This window comes from Xiphophorus couchianus, chromosome 7 (genome assembly GCF_001444195.1).
Source record: "Xiphophorus couchianus chromosome 7, X_couchianus-1.0, whole genome shotgun sequence".
Taxonomy (NCBI): Eukaryota; Metazoa; Chordata; class Actinopteri; order Cyprinodontiformes; family Poeciliidae; genus Xiphophorus; species Xiphophorus couchianus.
Window position 1 is genome coordinate 21,155,029 of NC_040234.1, and position 25,854 is coordinate 21,180,882.

A 25,854-nucleotide genomic window follows, 5' to 3' on the forward strand; every position below is an offset into this window, starting at 1 on the left:
ACAATCAAATTCAAATTAAAGTTCACTCTCCATGACAATAAACACAGTGCCACCTTCAGACATCTTGCACAGAGAGATAACAAGCTGGGTTCACTGTTGAATGGGGCTCACAACTCCAGATTGCTCACAGGTTGAACTGAAGGAAGATATGAGTTATTTTCTGTTGTATTCATGCTTCCAGCTGAAGTATGAATACAAACTGTATTTGTCAGGCTTTCAAAGAGGGATCTTGAATGACTGTACACTAATTGTACACATATTAATCCTTTTATAAGAGAGACATAATGTGTCTTAAAGTAAAATCTTAAAAGAGAATAATAATGACAAGACATGCAATTATAAACAAAACATTGTCATCTCTTGTGTTGACAAAGCATTTGTCATAAATCTAATTACCATTGTTTAAATGAAATTGCTAGAAACATTATTCTCTATAGTTAGATTGCTGGTGTATACTAAACAGTTTTACTCCCCTCTTTCTGTTGTAATATCATTTTTTTACCCCAAACTCTCTTCCCTTCTGTAAATTGAATTGACACCTCCACCTTGCCTCAACCTCTTCCTTTATCCTCCCGCCAGGACCTCCTTCTGCTCCCCGGAATGTGATCTCCTCCATCAACGAGACCTCAGTTATCCTGGACTGGAGCTGGCCAGAGGACACAGGAGGACGTAGGGATATCACTTTTAATGTCCTCTGCAAACGCTGCCGGGGTGCTGCTGCCAATGGGAGCACCGGTGGGACTCTGAATTGTGAGCCTTGTCGAAGCAATGTCCGCTTTCTGCCAAGAGCTACTGGTCTCCACAACACCACCGTGACAGTGGGTGACCTGTTGGCTCATACTAATTACACCTTCGAGATTGAAGCACAGAATGGCGTATCATCACTGGCTCCCAAAATGAGACAATATGCTGCTGTCACCATTACCACCAATCAAGCAGGTAGGAATGATTTAAACAGTTAGACAGATAAAAGCCTGACTAATTTCTTTAAACCACTCACCAGTCACTGTATTAAGAACACTTTGCTTGTACCTCATTGGATTCTCTTTGCCATTAGAACTGCATCAGTTTTGAAAAAGAAATGTCTTAATTCTTTGTGGCATATAATTAACAATATGTTTAATTTGGTCCATGTTGACATGAAAGCATCAAGCAGTTGCTAAATATTTGACAACTACAAATACATATTAAGATTTTTTCTTCCACACATTGCAAATTGATCTAGTGAGTGAAATCTTTGAGACTATTAAAGCAAGTGGAATACAGTGAACTCATTGTCATGTTCAAAAAACCAAATTGAGATGATCTGAACTTTGGGACATAATGGATTATGCTGCTGGATGTAAACATCAGAAGATGGCTAGACTGTCATCTTAACTCCCCAATTTTATAGATTAGGATTTCTCACTCAGCTGATTGTTTCATAAGGAAATCTAGAAGTGATATCTGACACATTTTTGTGGATTTGATCGCAATCCTCTAAGGTAAAACAAAACAAGATTCTAGAAAAAACAAAGGAATGTTTAACAGCTGCAGAACATCATATACGAACAGAAGAACATTTCACTGTATATCCTATGATTCTTATCATATAATAACAACCTAAATTTGATACGCTCCAAACATATGTACTCAAGCCATCAGATCTGGACATTTACAAGCCGATTCCCAACTGCAATTCTCTTGTTTAACGACTAGCATCATATAACCTCCTTCCTTTCTAAAGAACTGTCTTTTCTCTTTAAAAAGTCCAATACCATAAGAATGACCTCCTAAATCTCCCATCAATCTTTTTATACAAACATCTTTCTCTATCCACATTCTTTGAAGAACAAGGAGGCAAAGAGAACCATTGTTGTGAAATTCCACGGATGAAATAAATCTAGTGCCAAACCTCAGAAATCCTTGACTCGAGCAAGGAATGCATAAAGATCTAGCTCTAGTTTGCTACGTTGTATTTCCTTTTTACTTCCTCTTCTCTCCTTCTGTACAGACAGTCTTTAAATGTGCTGCCAGTTTAATAGTTTATTCTCCAACATCCCTGATCCTTCTTGGTGAAGTTCCTCAATTGTTCGAAGTCATTTTTCTTTCTAACTGTCCCTTTGCACAGCCAAGCCACATCTAACAACATTTTTCTTATTAATTTTTTTGGTTTTTTTGAGACATGTTAAAGACATTTCTCTCACAAAGGAATTCCTTGTGAAACAATTAGCAGGTGATCTAGTATGCACAGACATCAAACTCATCACAATAAAAATGATTGGAAAAAGGCAAGATCTTTGCTTTAAAACTGTATGTACAGAGTAAGGTTACATTGTAGTTTAATACTATTTTTGTCTTGCTTTTGTTTCAATCTTCAGTTTCTTTTTCAATGTGTGTGAACCATCTGTAGAACAGCTTGATTGCAGATAATGAAAACACCCACAGGCTGATCAGAACATTTATCAGAATTTCTGCTGTGATTTATTTTGAGACTGAAAGTATTCAGAACAGAATGCAGGATATTCTACTTTATCATCATCTCATGAGTTTCTGACTGACATTTTTTCCTTGTTCAAAATATCTTTCAAACTCAGAATCAATTTGGTTTTACACTATTCTACCACAGATAAACTGTGGTAATTATATTGATTGATTGGAACTTGAAACTTAAATTTATTTTTCTGTTTTTATATTTGGGTCCTCTTAAAGCTCGATACACTGAAGGCCCTTGGAGCTCTTCATTGCAATTTAGGACATGCCTGCAATTTTTTATTTTTAAATTACCTGATAAGATGTAAAAGCAAACTTCTGTTGCCCCTCCCCTCATTTTCACATAAAAGCAATAACAAACTATATCCCTAGTAGCTGACATTGAGTAAAAGTGTATATTCATTGTTTCTTGCTGCAAGTGGATTTATAACATGTCTTCCATTAGCTGTTCTTTTGTGTCATAGAAAAAAGAGTGTCTATTTTCAGTGTGTAGTCGTGTTAGTGCAGATGAGATCAAAGAAATGACAAACAAGTTATTATTAGGATAAAGGTCAACTGTGTTTAAAAATCAAGTATCAAAAAAACAATGCAACTGAGAACGAAGAGGTCATTTAGTAAAGCTTTAAAACCTTCTTTAGCAAGCTTCATAATCCGTGTTATTAGTCAGGGTATTCTCCGCCAATGTGAATATATATTAGATTTGAAGAAGGCTTATCACTACTAAGAGGCCTGCATGTGCTAGGAATTTTAAACACCAACCCAATGTTTGAGCAATCAGCTCCTTTATCAGTACTTAGCAAACACAGAGTTAAATTACATGGCAGCACATACATAAAAACACAAAGCACGCATCTTAACATTGTGCCCACGGTTCAAAACAGACACACACAGACCTCTTGCTCTCTAACAAATATCTCAGACTGCAGCTGCACACCTTCCATCAACCCTGAGAGTTTACAAGGATTAGGTATGTCAGGGCACCAGCCCTATCCGTCTGCTAGTTTTTCTCAAATACACACGCAGGCGTGCACACGCAAGCACACCCCCCCGCACCCCCCCCACCCACACACACACACACGCACACAACTATAGATGCCAAAGCTGTTAAAAGCTGGATTAAGTGTTTCCCTGGGAAGGAGCAGTGTGTCCTGGCTGGCCTGTCAAGGTGCTGTCAGATAGCTCTCCTCCTCTCTCCTCCATTGCCCTCCACTTGCAGTCATAAGTATGCTAACAACACAGTAACTGTGATCCACACATGAATAGAGTTGGTGAGATGTAACTGCAGTTGAACTTTGCCACGCAGGGTTGTTACAAGGAAGCATGGGAGCATTATATTTGGACTGATACATCTTGAAAACTCATTTTAACTATTATATTGATGTAACATGGCTGTTTGTGTCACAGTTTTTGTATTGATTACTTTAAACACTTAAAATACCTTCACAAGTCAAATTCCTTCAAAGTGTTCTCACTTTGCGACCACAGTTTTAAATTTGTTGGAAAATACCATCAAAAAGTATGATAAAAGGTGAATAATCTCTTAAGTTTTATGTCTTTTCCAGTCTCTATCAGGTATTCCAGTATTGTCATATATTTGTCTCCATTCATCACTCCAAAAAACATGACAAGCTTTCATGTTCATTGAGTTGAATAACATTCCAACAACATGACACTTCCACTAGCATGTTCAGTGCAGCTCTGGGGAGTTTTGAGCAATGTTTAGCATTAGCCTTTCTTAACACATAGCTTGTTGCATCATGGACAAAAACTTTGAATTTGATCTCATGTTGCCAAAGCACCTTTCTTACATGTTTGTGTCCCTGACACTTCCTAAAGCTTTCCCTCCACATTGTCTTTCTGCTTGCCACTCACCCTCGAAGATCACATTTACGGAGTGAAGATCCCTGAGACATATTCTCTCACTGGAGCTGTGGTTTTCAGAAGTCCCTCTAGAGTTACTATGGGCCTGCCGACCTCTTTTCTGATTGACACTCTCCTCAGCCAGCAAGTCAGTTTAGGTAGATGGCCATGTCTTGATAGGTTTACAGATGTGCTGTACTTCATTCTTCAGATGATGGATTGTACAGTTGAACATTTGGGATATCATTGCATAACCGAGCACTGACCTGTCTTGTATGTTCTTTGATCTTAAAAAAAGCAGTTTACTTTTTTTTCCTCTGAGGCTTTTAAATAACAGCAATTTTTAAATACTGAGATATAAATTGCACACAGGAACTCTAGTTACTCATTTGGTTACACATGCACAGTGTGTCTTATAGGATTAACACAGTAAACAGAGGCCAAACAAAGATGACCATCCCATTGTTCAGGTGTTTATTTGCAAAAAGAAAGTTCATTTAATTTCACATGTATGTGGTACATACCCTGCACTGCCTACTTTTCTATGGTATCATTATGAGAAAATATGTAAAAGTTAAAATGGTAACAACACTTTTAAAAGACAGTACCCACAATCAACAATCATTATCCACTGCCCCCGATTGTTGTATGTTATTTCCTAACGTGAATTACACCAATTGTCAGTTTTGAAAGCCACTATATGAATTCTGTGCTGTGTCACTTTTACAGTTTTGCCTTAGACAGAAAAAGAGAGTGACAGGAATTTAAGTGCTTGGCGATAGACATTAAGAGAGAGATAGAAGAGGGGTGTGGAAAAAAAAAAAGGAGGAGAGGAACTTGAAGCTGCCTCCAAGCGACCCAGACTCAGTAAATCATTACCACCATAAACCACAGAGCCAATAAAAAGCACAGCCTCACCCCGCTGTCGGAGCCAAAGGGAGAGGAGGAGGAAAGGAGGCGCATGGGGGTATAGAAGCAGATTCTACCCATCTGGATTCATTACAGGAGAAAAAATAACTTCCCACAGAAATACACACAAGCATACATATGCACACTCAGACGCATTCTGTGGCCATATAATCATAATCAAGAGAGGCTTGAACATTTCAAAGACAAACATGTTTTTTCCTGTGGTCTAATAAAATTAAAAGTCGATGCCTCAGATGCTGAGTTGGGCCCGAAGCTGCCTGGCAATTAGAGAGCAGAAAAAAAGGGAAATAAGAGAGGGCGTGAGAAGACAGAGGGAGAGAGAGAAAGAAAGCAAAAGAGAGAGAGATAGAAATAGAGTAGCAGAATGAGGGAGAAAAGCAATGCTTGATAAAGGGAGAGATGTGTAGAATCACTAGATTGGGACCATGTGAACTCCCTGAGGCAAGGCAATGCATGGGTGAAGGATTGGCAAGGAAAATTGGCAAGGAGACGAGCTCAACAAACCAAAAGAGACGAGGACAGTGGAGGGAGACAATGAAGTAAAAGGTTCCCAATGTTTCCACAGAAAAGTATCACAGGCCCTCCAAACATGTGTTGAAATAATAGAATCTGCGGTAAAATCTGACAGACAAATTATGACATTTGGGCTAAAGTTTGGTCTATGAGACTATGAATATTTTTTACTATACTTTATAATACAATGAGCGACTTATTTAGTTAGCTAGTTGCTGGATCTTTGGCGTTTTTGGTGTATTATTTGTTTTTTGTTTTTCCGAAATGTTTGGAAGTAGATTTGAGTCTTTAAAGCCTTGTTCATTTTATCATATATTATTGAAGCTCCCTCAGTTGAAAGAATAGTACTATAAAAAGGGGTACTGGTAAAGATACTAGGAAAAATCTATAGGTAGAGCTATGGGTTATATTCTTTGTTTTTCAAACTATAATAATTTTTATCTATCTATCTATCTATCTATCTATCTATCTATCTATCTATCTATCTATCTATCTATCTATCTATCTATCTATCTATCTATCTATCTATCTATCTATCTATCTAATCTATCTGTCTGTCTTGATTCTGTCCATGTTTCACCCTCACAATTCAGCAAACTGAATTAGGCTAATAGGAGCTACAGACAGTTTCCAGTATTCAGCACCTGACCCTGAACTTCCATTGAACCTTACATTAACAGAACCTTCTCTCTCCCTCCTACACCTTGTGTCTGTCTATGTCTCTGGCCCAGCTCCCTCTCCAGTAACTGTGATCCGAAAGGAGAAGACATCTCGAAACAGCATCTCATTGTCCTGGCAGGAACCAGACAGACCCAACGGCATCATCCTGGACTATGAGATTAAATACTATGAAAAGGTTGGTGGAGAAAATAGTTAAAGGGTCATAATAACATAAACCTTTAGTCCATGTGTCTTCAAAGAAGGAAGGGTGATCTATAGACCCTCTTTTGAGCTAGATTTCATTTTCAAAAATATATTAAATGATTTTTCTTAGAACTGACTGAAGCAATTAAATGCATATAGCACATACTAGTATGCTTTAAGAAAAAGACATTCCACTGTTGTTTATGAGTTTGTTTATTCTACTGCATTGACTCACGTTTTCAGTGTACACCTGGAAGCTCTGTTTGACTGAGGTCAGATCCCATTCACACCACAAACAAACTTCTCTAAACTTTGGAACCGAACTGAGATCACCTCATCCAAACGATCTTGGTATGGTTGTTTTTCTCCATACCCTAGTGTTATTGCTATGGTCATGTCTATATAAATGAACTGTACCAAAGAGGGAAACTAACTATAGTTTGTTTAAAAGAGCCTGAACACCTCAGGTATGAAAACACTCCTATGCGTTTCCCATAAAATGATGCCGACCAATTAGCTGCAAGAAGAAATAGTGTGTTGACCAGTTTTGAGCCTGTAGGTGTTGTTTTTGTGTACCGGTACATTGCTTTAAAAATTATACTTAGAAATCAACAGTTTTCAAACACAACAACAAGCCATGAAGCACCATGAGACTTGATCATACCCCATACACATCGCATGAACGGGTGCACATAGTAAATACTCATAACGTCACTGGAAAAAGAGAATGAAGCTCCAACAATAAGAAATGGAATTAATTTGTTACATCTAATCAAATTACATTAGTCAGACTTACTTTATTTAGGTTTGATTGACTTTGATTAATTGTAACAAATTAGCTACATTTTTTTGAGTTGGACCCTTTTTTCAGGGCCTTAACTTTGACTCGGTATCATGTCAAATAACAATACAAACAATCTATGCAAAAAAAAATTGAGATGCAAATGTTACGTGTTTTTTTTTTGTTTGTTGTTTTTTTTTAGTGTTTATACTGATAGAAAGGTATTCTGTCCTCGGAGTTAATATCAACCATATCAAAGACTACCACTTGATTCCAGCTTACAGAGATGAGATACTGATCAAAAGGCGACTATGTCTTTGTTCATCCATTGGTACACAACAGTCTTTAACAGGATGCAATGGCATAATATAATTAAAACGACAGAGAGCTTCCCGAATGTAATCTTTTTGACAAGAAGAGTGACTCACTGAGGAAGTGGATGAAAGTGAAGCAGACAACACTGCAGACACAGCACAATTAGAGCAGGAAGGTATTCTTGAACAGTACTAGCTTTATTTAATGGAAGTATTTTAAGCTCTGTCCTTAGGGAAATTGTTGTGTCAGTGTTTTAATTTTTTTAATATAGTGATTTTTATTATTAATGTCTGAAAAAGGTTTAATGCTCAGCATTTTCCATCCCCCAAAGTTTAACTAAATTCATAAAACACATGTCAAGGAATGTGCTTTTTCTATTTTTTTTATTAAATATTAAGCTGAATCTGTACTCATACTTTTCTAGGTCTTGTATCAGCACTTGAGCTTGGAAATATATTTGGCGCACTTCGACAATCTCACTACCCAGCCAAATGGCTTTCAGCTCAAAGAGAGATCCTGCATTTTAATTCAAACTTTAAAACAACCATTTTCTTACCATATTTACTATATTTTTTTTGTGTCCTCCTTTATTTTTTTTTTATGCCTTATACTCATTCCCCTTACATTGAACACATTTTTATTTTTCATCCTTCATTTCTCTTTTCCTTAATCTCTCATGCTGTTCTCCTCTGCAGTTAGCTCCTTAATGGAGACAAGTTTTATGGCAGACAGTAAATGCATCTGTGGGGCCCCTCATTTCTCTGTGAGGGAAATTAGTGCAGAACGAATTACACTGGCTTTCAGCGCCGATGCTGTGCTAGGTTGACATTTGATGGTGTAATTAGCCGTGGATGCAAGTTTAATCAGTCTGGCCTATTCTCTGTGTATTAATGCATGTGTATGTGTGAGCATCAGTGTAACTCAGATCATATTGCTTGAATGCCAATGGTGGCCCTTTATGTCTTGATTAGTAAGCTGACAGAAGCTCTTTGCTTCCTGAACTCTGTTCTCTTCTTTGATATATTTTTCTTAGATGTTAAAACAAGAAAAGTTAAAAACAAAGGGTCAAATCTCTTTGCATGTCTAATTGTAAACGGGGATTGCTGAAATTCTAGCATATGCTCTGCCATGGCAAACCCTTTATAATTAAAAACAGAACTGTTATGGAGTTCAGACGATAGACGGAAAGGAGAATCTTGACGCTTTTGCACCAAGTTCCAGTATTTGAAAACCTTCAAGAAAAATAAATGTTCAGTCCAAGGATTTTAATCCCTTGTCAAAAAGCTCTCCCTTCCAGAAACCAGAACTTGACCAACTAGACAAGACTCCTCCTAGATCACTGAAAGAGAGAGGCCCCTTTGTGTAGCATGCAGATTCTCACAGAGCATACCAGCTATTAGGGCCCACGGTGCACAAATCTGAACACAAAGTTTTCTTTGTAAAAATCATACTTCAGTTTAGCATTGAAGTTTATAGAAATGCAGAGTTGAAAATCATATGTTTACACCTAATAAAAGGCAAAATATTTTGTTTCCTTATATTATATTTAACATTAAATTAAGCTAAACTTAATAAGAAAGATCACTGTTTTGGCTCTAACAATCTTCAAATTCAGAAGAGTACATTAATTTTATTCTAGAATTGCCTTTTAAACTGTGTGATTGAGTCAAACATGCTAGGTATCCTTCAACAAGCTTCCTCTGATTGCTGACTTGCATTTTTGCCCTTCCTTATTGCAGTTGGTACTGTTTTATTTTTGAAGTCATGTAAAGTCGTGTCAAGTCATGTTAAGTTTATTATTTTCTCTCATACCATCTAAAGTTACTCTCAAACATTTGAGATTGAGATCAGGACTTTTTGACTGTCTCTCTAAAACGTTGCCTTTGTTGTTGTTGCACCACTTTTACATTGTGATCAGTATCATTGTTCAATCGGAATACATGCTTGCATCCAAATTGCAACTTCCTGACTGTCTTGAGATGTTGCTTTAACATTTCCTCATAATGTTCTTTTTCACTGTCACCATGTAGTTTGGGAAGGTCTAGAGTCCCATTTCTCTTGCAGCAAAACACTCAAATAATATGGTGCTGTCCCCATCAGACTTTACAGATGTGATGGTGTTATCAAACTTTAAAGTATCCCTCTTGTTCCCTTTAAATGTAATGATGGTTATTATGGCCAAACTCTTCACTTTTAGTTTCATCAGACCACAGGACCTTTCTCCATATGTTAAGGTTTTTGTCTCTGAGAACATATGCAAACTGTGAGCTGGCTTTCCATGTTGCTCCTGGAGTAATAGCTTCTTACAATATAAATGACCTTTTATTCCATATCAGTTCAGGGCATATTTCACTGTAGATAATGACACTCTCTTTCCAGTGTCAGTCAGCATCTGCACATAGTCTTTTGTTGATTTTCTAATGCTGATGTACACCTTTCCACCAAGACAAAGAATCCTTCTCCTTTCTGAGCGCTATAATGGATACTTCGACTTGTGTAGAATTGGTAAACATATGAATATGGCATCTGTATAAATCAGGAAACTTTGCACAAGAATGAAACATATTATTTTGTGTGATTTCTTTTGATTGTATCATGATGTCTCATAATGAAGTAGATTTGAAGGTTAAAGTTTATTAGAGACATTCCCCCCATTTAAATCACATGTTTTCAATTAACCTATCAGAAGCTTGCAAAGCCAGAACATCATCACCTGGGCTTCTCTAAATGATTTAAAAATATATTACTTAAGGTAGCAGCATATTAAATAATTTTGTGATATAATATTGGTAAATATTGTGATGTTATCAGGTGTGATATGTGCCTATTTCCTTATTTCCTCTCTATGTTTTCTGTGCTTCCATCAGTCTTTGACATTTAGTATTTTGAGCAATGTCATGTGTGTCTGGTAAGAGCACCTGCTTCCGCCAGACTCTGCCCACCTGGCTAAATATTTCATCAGTATGTAAAATGCAAACTCATAACGCTGTGACTATACTGTTTTTGCCAGTGCTTATTGCACTCTAAGCTGTCCTTTGTGATAAGAATATTGCAATGATGATTGCTCTGTATCTCTTTGGATTAACTCAGCATTTAACAATATATTTGATTATCATAGCTGACCTAAAACATGAAAGGTTTTGTCTAAATTCATGTTATATTGTGAGAAAAGTTGAAATGTCTCTTTTTCTAATCTACACAAATATGTAGTTTTACCTGTGTGTATATGGTCTTTAGAAAGAAATAAATATAAGATAATATGCATAGATAATAAGTAGTATAATTCAAAATACTGTATCTTAACATTATAACCACATATTTCGTATGATAAACCAACACAAAGCAGGACTAATACAGATACCATAATTTTCAGATCTTCATTTGAATTCGAATTTGTAAGCCGTTTATCATTGCCTTTCCATTTCACGATGTTGCAATGTTAATGACTTCTAAATCCCAGTACATTGCATTAAAAATTGTGGTTCTAACTTGATAAAATGTGGAAAAGTTAATGAAGTAGCAATAGTTCATGAGAAAAATTTACAAAATGCTCTTTAAAGTGATTGATTGTTAATGGAACACCTGGCACAGCAAAGGACATAAATGAAACATTTCATAGGGATTTTTTTTAAAGATGATCTATTTAACACATTTGCATTCCTGGTCTGCAGACACTTAATCAGGAATTTCTGGCATCAAACTTTAAAGCAGTATCCTTCTGGCCAAGCATCACTCTGTGACATGTTTTAATTTCTAAAATAAGTTCCAACCCTACATACCTTATTTATATGTCACACAGTTATGGAACTACCAGCTCAAATGTCCTACGTGTTAGAGCCCTCGTGTTGTTCATTTCCTATCCCACACGTAGCAAGATCTACACAGCTTTGGTGATATTCTTGGGAATTCCCAACCAGAAAGCTTCCCAGAAGAAAAGATGTGTTTCATCTTCAGTAGACCTGTATGATCTATATGATCTGTCGGTCGCCTCCACTGGCAAGAAGGGGCGCTCTGCAGCTACTAAGACATTCACAAGGGCACTTTGTGAAAACATAATTTGTGGGGGTAGACTTTGCTGACTGCTTCTGTACTTTTTATCATTCTAATCTAAAAAGCTGAGATAGCTTAAAAACCAATCGAGTTCAAGCTGTTTATTTAGTCTTAAACAAAAGGAATGCCTGTTGAAACAGGTATTTGCAAGACTTCTGTTGTGCATCCATGACTGCATGTGCACACATAAGAGCTGTAATTAGCTGCAGCTTTGTTTGGACTATCAAGGCGAAGCTGAACACAGGGGCCTTGTTAAAACCTAACAGGATTTTAGTGAAACGTCTATATTGTGTAATGCAAATAGTCTCCCGCCCTCTCTTGTTGTTTCATCACACCTGTGTTTTATTTTCAGAGGATCACATGTTGTCTCAATCACTGCCCTGTGACAGGCTGCCTAAGATTTATAGTCGTGATGAAAAGTCGTTCCAGCGCAGGTCTGGTGTATCAGTTTCCTCCTCAGACACGTACATGTTTGAAAAGCTTTGCGTACCATTAAAGCTCTTCCTCATGAAGAAGCGTGAAGCTTCCTCTGGACACTGACTACACAAGGTTAGGTGTTCATGTCTGTGTCTCTTGAAGACCCTATGCTGACTGCCTGTTCAAATAAACATCTGGCATTAAATTGGGTCAATAAAAAGAGTCTTTGACATGTTCTAGTCTCGACTGACTTTTACGAGTTTGTCAACATTTCTAAGCATAACTCAGTTTTGGGATTGATGATGAAGTCATCTGCAACAGATTTTTATTAGGGTTAAAGTCAGGCTTGTGCTGTTTTTTATCTGTAAAACCATGTTTCATTGCTTAGAACTGGGTCAACAATAGTGTGTTTGCAATTTTGTGTTGGCCATGGACTGACAACATAATCTTAGACATAAAGAAAGTTAAAAAATTTAAACCTTTGGGGCATTGCAAACTTTTGGTTTTTCATTGTTGTAAATAGTTTCAGTCTAAAGTGATTTTCTTTATCTAACAGCTAAATTGAGTCTCGTCTTGTCCTTAAGAAAACTCAGTAAAATATACACATGGATATGTTGTATATCCTCTCTTTCTCATCCAACCTTTGCTCTGTTCTCTGTTTTTTCCTCCGTCCTTTCTTCCATTTCACATCTGGAAACAATGAATTGAATGCAGACCTGGTGTGTAAATCTACCTGTTGTCCTATCACTAGAGATCAGTAGGAAAGAAGTCATAAAATATAAAAAGGATAATTCATCAACCTGAGAAGGAAGCTGTCAAATCCTCTACCCTCCCTTTTCCGGTATACACGTGCATGTATTCAAAAATGGGTATGCATATGGTCTGTACAGTACTAAACATTGTGTATTAAGTGAACTATATTCCATTATGGCACCAACATAAAGAGAGTATAGAACATTAGTATTACAAATACAGAATTTCCAACCGTTTTCTGCTGTCTTCCAGGAAGAACAGGAGACCAGCTATACCATTCTTCGAGCTCGGGGTTGTAATGTGACCCTGAATGGTCTGAAGCCCAACACAGCCTACCTGCTCCAGATCAGAGCTCGCACTGCCGCTGGATATGGAGCCAGCAGCCCCAGCTTCCAGTTTGAAACCAGCCCTGACTGTAAGCTTAGCATGCAGAGGATTTTTTTCTAACTGAAAATCTGTTGTGCTGTGCAAGAATACTTTTTCTTCAATTTCTGTTGTGTCACTACCACTAACAACACATAATTTTAAGTTACAGACCAAATAAAGTAGTGTGTAATTTTGAGGTGAAAGCAAATGGTTTAGTTGTTTTTTATTTATTTATTTTTGTACAAATAAAAATCTGAAAAGTTTGGCAGACACATTTATATAGCCTCATTTACTTTGATACACCTAAATAAGATCCAGTGAAACCAACTGTGTATTTGATAGTAAATTGTAATTGAATCACTGTGTAAATCCAGCTGTTATTTGAAGCGTTGAATATTTTTTACATTGGACATTGGAGAATAAGCAACATCATGAAGACCAAACATGAAGTTTATTAAGTTGTAGAAAAGTATTAAGCAGGGTTAGGTTATAAAATAATACCAATCCAACCCACTATGTAACTTAAAGTCTAGAAAATATTTGCAAACCCACCAAGAAATGGCAGGACAAGTAAAAAAGAAATCTATTGGTTGTCTTTCTTCCATAAATCTGCCTTTTATGGAAGAAAGACAACAGGATAACATTGTTGCAGGGGAACCCTGGGAAGCTCTGCTTGCACTTTCAGACAAGCCATGCAGGGGACAGAGCAAACATGTTGAAGGAATAGTTATAAACTGGTTGTGCATCTTGGTTTCAACCCAAAATACAATATGAGCTGAAAAACTAAAACTAGAGATTGCCTTGAACACAATCTCTACAGTCAACCGTGGTGATGCAGCATCATGCTTTGGGCATTTGTAAGTCAGAGAATACAAACAGAACTAAATGTAGGGCAGTTTCAGAAAAACAAAACAAACTTGCTAGAAGCTGAAAAAGACTTAAAACTTTGATGGATGTTCACCTTCCAACAAGAAAATAATACTGAACGTACTTCTGGAACTGGAATGAGGTTTAGATCAAATCACACTGATGTGTTTGCCGGCTCAGTTGATGTCAGTACACTTTACTGAAAATCTGTGATGAGATTTCTACCCAATTTTTGAAAAATAATAACAAAAATATGAAAGATTGAGTTGTTTTGCATAGAATGGGCAACAATTTCAGTTACTAGATGTGTGATGCTTGAACCACTCTATTCAAGGTAGTTACACAAAAAATTACTAATGGAAGCTTGATAAAAATGGATAGTAAACTTTTGAATTTTTCATTTGTAAACAAATTAAATTCAAATCTAATTTTCTTCCACTGCATAACTGTTAGCTGGTGTTGGTGTCTAACAAAAATTCCAAGTAAGAATACATCGATGTTTATGGTTGCGGTACAACAAAATACGAAAAACTCTTCCGCAATGCACTAGTTATGTTACTTTTTTTCAGATGATATATGTGGTTTGATGTTCCTAAACACGTGCTTGATTCTCTTTCAGCAGCCTTCTCAATCTCCAGTGAGAACAGCCAGGTTGTCTTAATTGCCATTTCCTGTGCGGTGGCCATCATACTGCTCACCGTGCTGCTCTACATCCTGATTGGAAGGTCTGTCCCCAGTCAGTCATCTGGATTTTAAATTGTAGTCTCCTTCAATCACATCAGTTTGTTTACTCTCTGCTTTCAGTTGGAAATGATTACTAATTGAATAAGTGTTTTTAAAACAATTTATTTACCTTATGCATCACACACTACAAATTTATATTCAAAACATCTGCGCTTGAGCTATCCATATATTGTGTGTATTTGTGTGCGTGGTGGTTGCAAGCAGATGTGTGGCTCAAGTTGGCTGACAGGAGTCTTCAGACAGACCACACTGTAAATCCATGGCACATTACAAGACTTACTTATCCTCACTAGGCTTATAAGAGCTGATTTCTCACACACACAAAGCTCTCACCAGTCTCCAGGCTGAGCCATTGGGTGAAGTCTTACTGGAAATTGTGGCTCTAGTTTGGATTTTTCTCTCTGAATTGGCAGGTTTTGTTGCCGCAGCAAATCCAAACATCCTGATGAGAAAAGACTTCACTTTGGCAATGGCCACTGTAAGTATGCTGTGCACTGTCTTTTTCATGTCGTTTTCTGTCATTTCATGAACTCGAAAATGTAGCTGCAGAATTACGTCTCGGACAATGCTGGCTTAAGGCCAGATGTTGCTGAGCTCAACTTGATTCCACGTTAACTATTTTAAATGTTAACAGAAACTGGGCCATGTTGAAAAGGATGTGTTTATGTTATTATGAAAATGTGTTATTAATTTACAAAATGGAAAAGTTTTTGTGTCCAAAAACAGCACAAGTTTAAGAATCTGTTAGAGTTTTCTTTTTTCACAAGAATTAGCTTACAGTTAAGGATTTTAGCTTTTAATAAAGTTCTGTTAAATACCATTTGATAATAATTAAAATTAACTTTATTCAAAGTTTAGTTTGTTTTTGTTGTTGTTAAAGCAACAATGTTTATTTTACGTTATTGTATCTTTAACCTTTGTCCAAGCATCAGCCCCTAACTTCCCAGGCACCAAACAGACTCTGCTACATTGTGAATAATTTGTTTGGGTCGATTACTAAACATAAATTTCATCATGACAAGACTACTAAAACACAATACAAACACTGCAGGGTCACGAGGGGGGCTGGTGCCTATCTCCAGCAGTCAATGGGCATGTGGTGGGGACATATATATATATATATATATATATCACTTAAAATGGTGAGTTTCTTTGATTTTACTTTTTATAGATGTATGTTTGAGTAAAATGAACATTGTTCTTTCATTCTATAAACTACAGACATTATGTCTCTGAATGTTCAGGTAAAAATTTTGTATTTATTTGCAGAAAATGAGAAATTGTCAAAACAATGAAGTTCATATGCTTTTAGAAATAACAATACCAATGTGTTAACTTAGGAAGAGTTCAGTGGGGTTCAGTGCAGTGGTCTCAATTTTTTCCAGAGCTTTATATATGGTGACCCTCTTCTAAAGTTAAAGACCTCTCCCTAAGTGACCTTTTTATATTTTACTGATCCCTCCTTCTTATTTTTTCTGCAGTGCGCCTGCCAGGAATCAGGACTTATGTGGATCCCCACACGTATGAAGACCCGAGCCAGGCTGTTCATGAATTTGCCAAGGAACTTGACGCCTCCTGCATTGCTATTGATAAAGTCGTGGGAGCAGGTAGGACTGAGGAAACACACTGTTGCAATAGTCACACATGCAAGATGTGGGTTGTTTTGGACAAGTTTTTAGTAATACCAGACTATGTTGAAGAATGAATATAATCATCTCCTAGGTTCTAATTAGACTTGTAAAAATATACCCCTTTTGTACTCACCAATATTTTTAATTGTAGCCATGTGTAATTTAGAAATTTCCTCATGACCCTGAATTCAGAATGACCTATTGAACCAATTATATTAAGATTAATAATGCAGAAAAAGTTCTCAATATTACATCACCATTAATGCCATTTGTTTTCTCCCTTCTTCATAATTAATCTACATGGCACAAGAGTACTTTATGAGGAATAAATTAAATTCTACATGTATCAACATTTTCAAAGCACTGTCTGGATGAGTTATATTTGTGTTATTTACAACAATAAGAAACATATTATGTTTTGGTTTAACTTCCATCTATCTTTCTACTTGTTACTTATAGTACAGGAAAACAGAAAGTAATGTGAGGCAACCGTCAACTACCTGTAAGCAAATACCATGAACCTTATTCTGGAAATAAAACTAAATTCCTGTCTTGTTATTTTTCCCCCCATCACTTCCCATATGGTAAAGCTGATAACTTGAGCAGGAGTGAAGACTGGACAGTGATCAATTATGATTCATGTCGAGTTCAGTCAGAATAGATAAATTCAGCCTCTAGCACACAAGTTCAGACTACTTTCTAGAGTCCCATCAGACCTTCACACTGCAAAAACTGATGGAATGACCTGGGAAAATAGTACCAGATGAGATGCTGGACCATAATCAGGAAAGCTGCTTTCATTTTAGAGGGGTGATTCAAATTTTAATACTTTTAAAGAATTAAATCAAGAACCTACTTAATACTTTTCTCATTTACAGTCTCCAATAAATATGTGACGTAGCTGTCAAATCTTTCCTTTGATGTTTTAAAAAAAAAGTAAGTGGAGCTTGATCTTGGTATTTAATTTTGGCAACTTAAAGTGTGAACTGAACCTCTACATTTACCAAATGCAAACATTGCTGTCCATTATCTGTATCCTGCCTACTATCCACATTTGAAACTTTAATGAGGACACAAAACCAAAACTCATTAAACCTCCTATTTCTTCAACTCTGCTTCAGCCCCTCTGATTGTTAAGTCGACTTTGATCTTGTTGGCAACTTGTGAACTTGTGTTATAAAGCAAGAACAACACAGTTTGCCAGTCCTCTTAGATAGGTCAAAGCTAAGCATCAAATCTAAACACCATGGTTCTCCTAAAACAGGAAAGGGGTGAGTGTTCCTAATTAAGCCTTATTAGAGCAGGATCCCCTTTCTGAGAGTGACCACATGAAGAAAGTGCCTCTGCCTGTTTTTTTTTTTTCTGTGCATAGCTGAAGGCCGGGGGAATGAAGCAAACCAGGAAAGACCAGGAACACTTTTTGGTATTTAGACAGGTTGTAATTATTCTGGTTTAAGTCATTCCAGACTGTTGCTTCATGTCCACTGTTTGACCCACACTCTCTGATCCGGAGCTGCTTTTGGATATAAGTGTACTGGATTAAGAAAAAGATCTGTACGTCTCAGCTCTGACGTCACCTCACCTAAACTTATTTAGGGTGTGCATGCATTTAGGCTCAACACACATTCAAAAACAACACAAAGAGGAATGACCAGACTGCTGTTGTTGTATAGTCTAGCCAGAAGTCTGTCACATGGGCCTATGAAGTGGCTAGACTACCTCAAAAGCTTGCACTCCCTTACAAAAACATACACATTCTCCACAGACTTTCTCAGTTTATCTTACGATGGACAAAACACAGCCAACTCCTCAAGATCAAATAAAGCTCCCTGAGCTCTTGAAATACTGATAACACTATTTAACTCCAGATGGCCAAAGGTTTGAAAAATCATATTATTGAAAAGACAGGCAGACAGACAGAAAGAAGTTAAATGTATATGACAATTGAAATCAAAAATTATATGCATTCAAAAAAGTGATTTGTGTTGTGTTTATGTTATCTTAACTGTAGGTGAGTTTGGAGAAGTGTGCAGTGGTCGCCTAAAACTGCCCAGCAAGAAGGAGATCTGTGTGGCCATCAAGACTCTTAAAGGAGGTTACACAGACAAGCAGAGGCGGGACTTCCTTGCAGAAGCATCAATCATGGGACAGTTTGATCACCCCAATATCATCAGGCTGGAGGGTGTAGTGACACGCAGTAAGTGCATTCATAATCCATTTAGACATTTATAGACATCGAAAGATTTCTTTTCTCAGTCAATGCAGCAAAAATAATTTTGTTCAAATAATATCTTAAGCGCCAGTCTTTAGTTATGTTGCCACACAAATTTAAAGCAAACTTTTGACATGTTTCAAAAAGGGGGGAAAAAAAGAAAGGCATGTTACCATTTGCTGGTTTGGAGCAAATAAACCAGGCTACACACATGATAATTTTCTTAGATGTTGACGTTACGCATGGCTGTAGTAAACAAGAAGTATAGGTTGCAAACTAGTGTCTTATCTCATGTCTTAGAAAAACAGAGAGTTTTCACCTCCGAGCTTTAGGTTTGGACCCCAATCTATTTCCCACTCTGGAGGGGAAACTTTCCCATGTCACAATTTATTCAGTAAATATGCTTCCATCTCCCTTTTTTGTGCATTAACTCATTTTCAGAAAAGCCAAAAACCACCACAAGTGAGCTTAAAAACCTTGTTGAGAAATTGAGTAAATTATTTCAAATTATACTGTTTCCACAAATCTTTTCTAATGCAATACTCCATGATGCACATAAAAAAAAGCATTGATGGAAACATGCAAAATAATGTATAACCCTGATACATTTCATTTTATCACATGCAACTGCAATGAATATTTATGATGTTTGATGTAATAAACAAAAATCACAGTAGAGGGAAAAGAATACATATGAAAGTTGTAAACTGAGTCTGCAACTATTAGGTGACAGCTATTAGACAACTATTAGAATTCATTTTCATGTTCTGCTGTTCTACGTTTGTTTCCTTTTATCACTTTACAACCTCTAAGTGCAGTGTTTGTTATTAGAATCTTATATAATTTACCAAACAATGTTTTCCATATTTCCAAAGTAAAAGCAAAAAGATAAAGTGATAATTATTTTTTTTTTTCGAACATTATAGTAATATAAAATCACACACATGAACAAAGAATGCAAAAGACACATTAAAAAAATGCTTTTCAGTGTGAATTGTTTCACAAATGAAAATAACATATGGCTGTGCATTTGCTTTCAAGCCAAGTAAGGCACGCAGAAAACACGTAGAAGAAGATCCATTGGTCCACTTACATTCAAAAGTTTTGGCCTCATGCAAAATATTGCTTGGAAGAAAGTTTACTCTGCACATTTTCCTGAATAGATCATCCCCACCACAAATCATGGTGGTGGCAGCATCATGATATGGAGAAGCTGGTCAGAGCTGACAGAACATTGGAAAGAAATTCTGACAAAAACAACAACAAAAAAAAAATGAATAAGAGCTGAAAAAGCTTTAATACCGGATATGAAGTTCCACTTGCAGCTGTAACTGCAGCAGAAGGTTGGCTAAATATATGCACATCTATCTGAACGATGTTCCCTTCCACTTCACTATTATGCACAACTTTCATACATCACAAAAAAATTCCAATACAATACACTTAAAGTTTGTGGTTCCATTGTTATAAAATTTACAAATATTCCAGGTTACAAATACTTTTGTAAGATATAGTATGTTGGATTAGCCAGAATTCAGGTCAGTTAAATGTTTTGTTTATTATTTAAAGAAACATTTTGCAAACAGAAAACACATTGACCAGAAAATGACGCGGTTTCTATATTTTCCTTACGAGGATAGGATTATTGTTTTTTGGTCTGTTATTTTTTAGACCAATTGTGGATTTGCAATTGTCTGTGACAAATGGTTCCACAAATGCCCGACACTTCTGTGTAAAAAGCAATGACTTTTACTGAGCTGCTGTGGTATAAATCTCTCCAGATCAATGTGCTCTGATCAAAGTCTGTGTCAGGCACAAGCATTAAATCCATAAATCCATATCTCTGACTTGCACCCCTCTGGGCCTCTTTATAAGACCATCATTAGCACACACAAGACCTCTTTAAAAGGGAACGACTGAAGAAAGAGGAAAATAATGAGTCTGAACTTTGCTGCTAAGAAAAAGACCTGGCCTCTTACTATCCCTGCGGCACTTGCCTAGTTAAGTAGTTCAACCGCTACAGTTTTTCTTAAAATACCTAAAGAAATTTTTCTGACTTTACTTTCTCAGATTTTTTATCTCACATTTATTTCTTATTTTTACGTCCCCTGATTTTCACTATCTAAAAAAAACTTGGTGCCTTAGTTGATTCTTGAAATTGGTTTCAGGTACTTGACTCTTATCACTCTTATCTCCGTCTGCATTTAGTTTTTGCAAAAATAACACTGAAATAAAACTTCATGCAAAACGTTGAGCTTGGTTTGAAACCTTCTTGATGCCAGGGTCAACTGCACCACTCTGGAGTCTAGATTCAAACTGTTTAAGCAGAGTACTTACACAAAGAGTGATATGTCAAATGTTTAATTCTGTTAATTTTGGTTAAAACTCCCACATTAAAAAAAACAGCTTCAGAAAAAAGTAATGAAAAGGGTTTTTAAATACAGAAATGCACTCTCTTCAATGTGGTGTGAGATAAAGATGAAAAGCTTGTGAGGCTACTGTGGTCGGCTTTTGCTCATCTGGATTTTGATAAACTGCTGGCTCATGAACTGCCCCAAAATCTTGAATAGGCTTTGCTTTAGAATCGTGGATGGGAAAATGTTTTTTTTCCACTCAACTTTCCATAAACATTTTAAGATACCGCACACTGTGAACAGCCAGATTCTCAAACCACGACTTTTTGTGGCTTACCCTGCTGTTGGTGGGTATCACTGACTGTCTGCTGGAAAACTATCAAGTCAACTGTCTCCTCTATGATTGTGTAGGCGATATCACAACATTACTATATTCAAAATACGTTTTATTGTGTAGTTTTCATATTTGGGAAAAAAGAAATAGTCATAACCACCATGTTTTTTAACTGAATTGTTGAAACAAATTGATTTTTCAATGATTTCTAATTAACACACCTTTATGTTTGATGATCTTTTTATATTAAGTTGAAACCGAATGTATGATGAGAATGATGTCTCTCTTTCTGCAGTTATTGAACCAGCATTGAATTCTGTCACAACTAGTTTCAGTTGTTACACTAAGACTGGAAGACACATCGGGTGCATGTGTGTGTGCATATGACATTTGTAGAGATGTTCTGAACACATGTGCACAAGTCAGAGCAGCACAAGTGCAGTCCTACTTTTAGAGGGTCCATTTGATATGCTTCCCCATGCAGACACACACCTAAAAGCCCAAACACACACAGCTGGAGGGTGATTTATTAAGCTGCTCCTGTTAATTCTTAATAATCCTGAGACTTTCACACCCCATTTACCTTGCTGCTGCTTTTGGCTGATCCATGGGCTGCATGTTTGCAGGATCAGACACACACACACACACTCGCTCACCCCCTCATGCTCACATGTGCTTTCTTCTCTTTCAAACCGCTACACACACATCTGCATTTACACATACTCTCACACTTTAGCTGACGGAACAAAGGGGTCTTGGGGCCTTTATCTTTACTGCCAAAGTTGAGAATAGAGAGAAAGAGGGAAGGGAAGAGGGTGGAGGACAAGCAGGACGATAGTAGGCGTGTGTGTGTGTGTTCCTGTCAGCCACTATAAAAGTCATTTGTTGGTAAAGGGAACAATCCATCACAGCCTTTTAGGAAGTGGGTGTGGGTGGAGGTTGTTTTACACCAGCTCTAGTTGAATGATGAGATGTTTTACTGTAATTGTTATTGAAAGTTTTGAAATTTCTGGCAAAATCCATGCTTCTTAATTAAATAGTCACAGAAACAAAAATACACAAATGTAATGTCTGAATTAAAATGGTTTTATGGGAAATAAATAAAAGTATAATTTAGTAATTCCACAGTAATTCAAAGTAATTTGTAGATATAGATCAATTTTACTACATTAAATTGAATCGGGATAATATATTTCAATAGAATATTAATTTACACAAAGTATGATGTTTTTGCTTTATTTGGATTAAATAATAATATTACAGCAATTTTCTTAGATTCTTATTTTAGTTAAAATTTTTAACAAATGACACAAAAGACTCAACTTTTGTCCTTTAAAAAATATATATTCTCAATAATATAGAAAAAAGGTTAGAGAAGAGATCGAGGGATGGGGTAACAATGGAAAGGTAGGTCAGAAATAAAAAGGGACAGGGGGAAGGAGGGCACATAAATCAGAATCAAACTGGAGAAGAAGCACAAACCACAGTTAAGTCAAGAGTGACGTACAGAGAACGTATCTGGGACACAAACAAGTCCTTACTCTGACTCTCTTCAATCAACATCTGGGTAATTTGAAGATTTTTTTTTTTACATTCCCTGCAATTTTCAAACATTCCCTGGCCAATGACTGATCAAATACAGATGGCACAAGGAAGCATGGTTATACAATCAGATGATCCAAAGAATTAAACACGTTTCACTTTAACATCTGACCTATAGAAAACCTGTGACAAGATGTAACCGATACTTGTATTAAAAAAAATATTGGCCATCTTCAGTCTAGTCCCCATAATGGGGCTTTTAGTTTTACTTTACTTTAACTCACCACACTGTTTTTTTTTTGGTTTTTTTACCCCTCCAGGGGGTCTTTTGTGGGCTCTAGTGTCCCTTATATGACAGTAGACTGACAGGAAACGGGGAAGGAGAGGGGGGAAGACATGCGGCAAATGTCGTTGGGTCCGGGAGTCGAACTCAAGGCCTCCAAATACGGGTCGCGCTAACCACTACGCCACCACAGCACGCCCTAACTCACCACACTGTTGAATACATTTGATTTTTCCCATTTCTGCTAATAACTCTTTGCTGCAAGTTTTATGGTAGTGTGATAGTCTGTGTTTGTAGAAATTATAACCATTAACAGAAGTTTTCAATTTCCAGGTAAGCCCGTTATGATTGTCACTGAGTACATGGAGAACGGATCCCTCGATAGCTTCCTAAGAGTAAGTAATTACACAAACATATGGACCAATGGAGCCCACGACGACTTATTTTGCATGTTAGAAGGACGAATCATAAAACTACTGAAAATTAAGAAACAGTATCTTTGCTCCAAAGGTACAACAGTTTGTTGTCTGCATCTGCGTTCTTTTAAAAATCCCAATCTAGTTTGTCAGATGACAAGCTGAGCCAGGCTCTGTTAGAGGTCGTTTCCTGTTGAAAGGAAGTTGTTTCTTGCCACTGTCACCACATGCTTCCTTATTAGATGGTAGTGCTGTAAAGTCATTGACCTGATTCAATCAGCTGGGCATCTTTTGATCTAAACTTTATCAATTGAATTTGCCTTAGAGACAAATTAAAATGTATGTAACTTAATTTTAATTTGAGTGGCTAAATCAAGTCTTATATTTAGGTTAATTATTTAGCTTTTGTAAAGTGCCTGGAGATGACATTTTTCATGAATTTGTACAATAAACTGAAACTGAAATAATAATGCAACACGTCACAGCATGTCTGTATTTTTACTTAACCGGACAAGTCAAGGGACAAAGTGATAGAATAATGTTGGTAATCTAAGATGGCATTTTAAAAAATTGTTTTTGGTGTACAAGACCATTGTTTGAGCTATGGTTTGTGTTTCTAACAACATTCTAAATAACTTCCAGTGCTATTCCAAAAATGAAACCATCATTCTTTTGAATGACGGCAACGCAGCAGCTGTAATTGAAGTTGATGGACGGAACAGTTGTTGAGAAAGAACAGACAGGCCGGCAAATTCTTTTATGTTTTTTTTTCTTTTTCGTGGAAAGAAAATAGTATATTTCTACAGTATGTATTCAATATGTTTAATTCAAACAACTTATTTTCCATTGAAAACCATTTTAGTTATTTTCTCTTCCATGGCACTTTCTGATCTGTTCATTTGCTATGAAAGAAGAAAAAAAATCTGTCCATGGCTAAGCTCATGCAAGTGGAATGATTGCAGACGCCATACAATCCAGTCATAGTTGCCATTATCATACAAAAACCTACTATTAGACATTTGGGAATTCTTGCTAAAAATTAAAATAGAGTCACAGGACAATGGAGAATACTTTGGTTGGATTTTGCTGTTCTTTTTTTCTTCAATGAATTTGTTGCTGGATCAGGAGTTGCTGGATCCAGTTAGAAATTCAGTATTTATATTTGTTTTATTTATTTATTTATTTTAATTACCAAAGCACAAGGAATACAAAATGTATACGTACATAATAATTTAATGTACAGAATATGTTTAAACCTACTTATAAACTCAGAATCCCTTCAGTTTATTTCCTATCTCATGTTTTTTTTTTTCAACTTTTAGCTCTGCTCTGTCTGATGAGGTTCATACATTACGTATATACCACAAGTTCTACTTTGTAGTGCAAAGGAATTGTTTTTCCTTTCTGCTTCAAAACTGTTTTCCTTTGGAACATCACATTCCAAATAGATATTGTGTAATTTGTCATACACAATTATAAGGTTCATGTCCATATTTCACATACATTGACTTTAAATTGTCAACACACCTTAAAAAAAGAAAAAAAAACCTTGAAAATAAGATTTTTTTTTTTATCAGTCTCATAAAATATCAGTATTTGTTCAGTTGTATTCTCATTCATTGCTTTTCCAGTACAGCTGGAATTTTACTGTTGCCATGGCTCAGTTGTTTGCTGAAGAATTGATCCACTCACTGAAATTAGTTAAAGTGCATCAGCCAAGTTACATTACTGGCTTGAAAGCATGAGTGCCAATGCCTGTTTTACACATTTTTTCCATGTCTGTACTGTATCCAAACATACCCATGGCGGCTATAACTGTTATTTCCTCATGTTTTCCCGGAGGCCTGTTCTTCATCACCAAGAACGGGGGCGCACATACAAATACACGCACATTCATGTTCTCTGTGTTATGCATCGCAGCTTATGTCAGCATACTGCATCCACCGAAGCTTTGAAGTGACTAAACCAGGTGGCCTGGCCTATAAAGGGTCCGGATGAAATAAGAGAAGAAGTGGGTCTGATTGGTTTTCAAAGAAAAACACGCTCATCATACAAACTCATCTTACTCTTAGTTCTCCTTGTGGTGTTTGACAAGCAGAGGGTAAAGCAGAGCAAGAGGAAACCCGCAGATGACCACTGATACAAAACAG

At 36.6% G+C, this 25,854-nt stretch overlaps 1 protein-coding gene across 6 annotated transcripts in view; it reads left to right on the forward strand.

Moving 5' to 3' along the window:
- The window catches only part of epha3 (eph receptor A3), a 111,200-nt gene that overhangs the window by 69,145 nt on the left and 16,201 nt on the right, over positions 1-25,854 (forward strand). For 4 of the 6 annotated variants that reach the window (XM_028022806.1, XM_028022800.1, XM_028022805.1 and 1 more), the window contains 8 exons: positions 580-939; positions 6,507-6,631; positions 13,208-13,370; positions 14,808-14,913; positions 15,346-15,410; positions 16,414-16,539; positions 18,575-18,760; positions 23,622-23,683. In XM_028022806.1, coding sequence (XP_027878607.1) covers positions 580-939; positions 6,507-6,631; positions 13,208-13,370; positions 14,808-14,913; positions 15,346-15,410; positions 16,414-16,539; positions 18,575-18,760; positions 23,622-23,683 — 1,193 coding nt within the window. The remainder of the gene's footprint in view (positions 1-579; positions 940-6,506; positions 6,632-13,207; positions 13,371-14,807; positions 14,914-15,345; positions 15,411-16,413; positions 16,540-18,574; positions 18,761-23,621; positions 23,684-25,854) is intronic. The other 2 variants (XM_028022801.1, XM_028022803.1) reach the window with 1 other exon arrangement.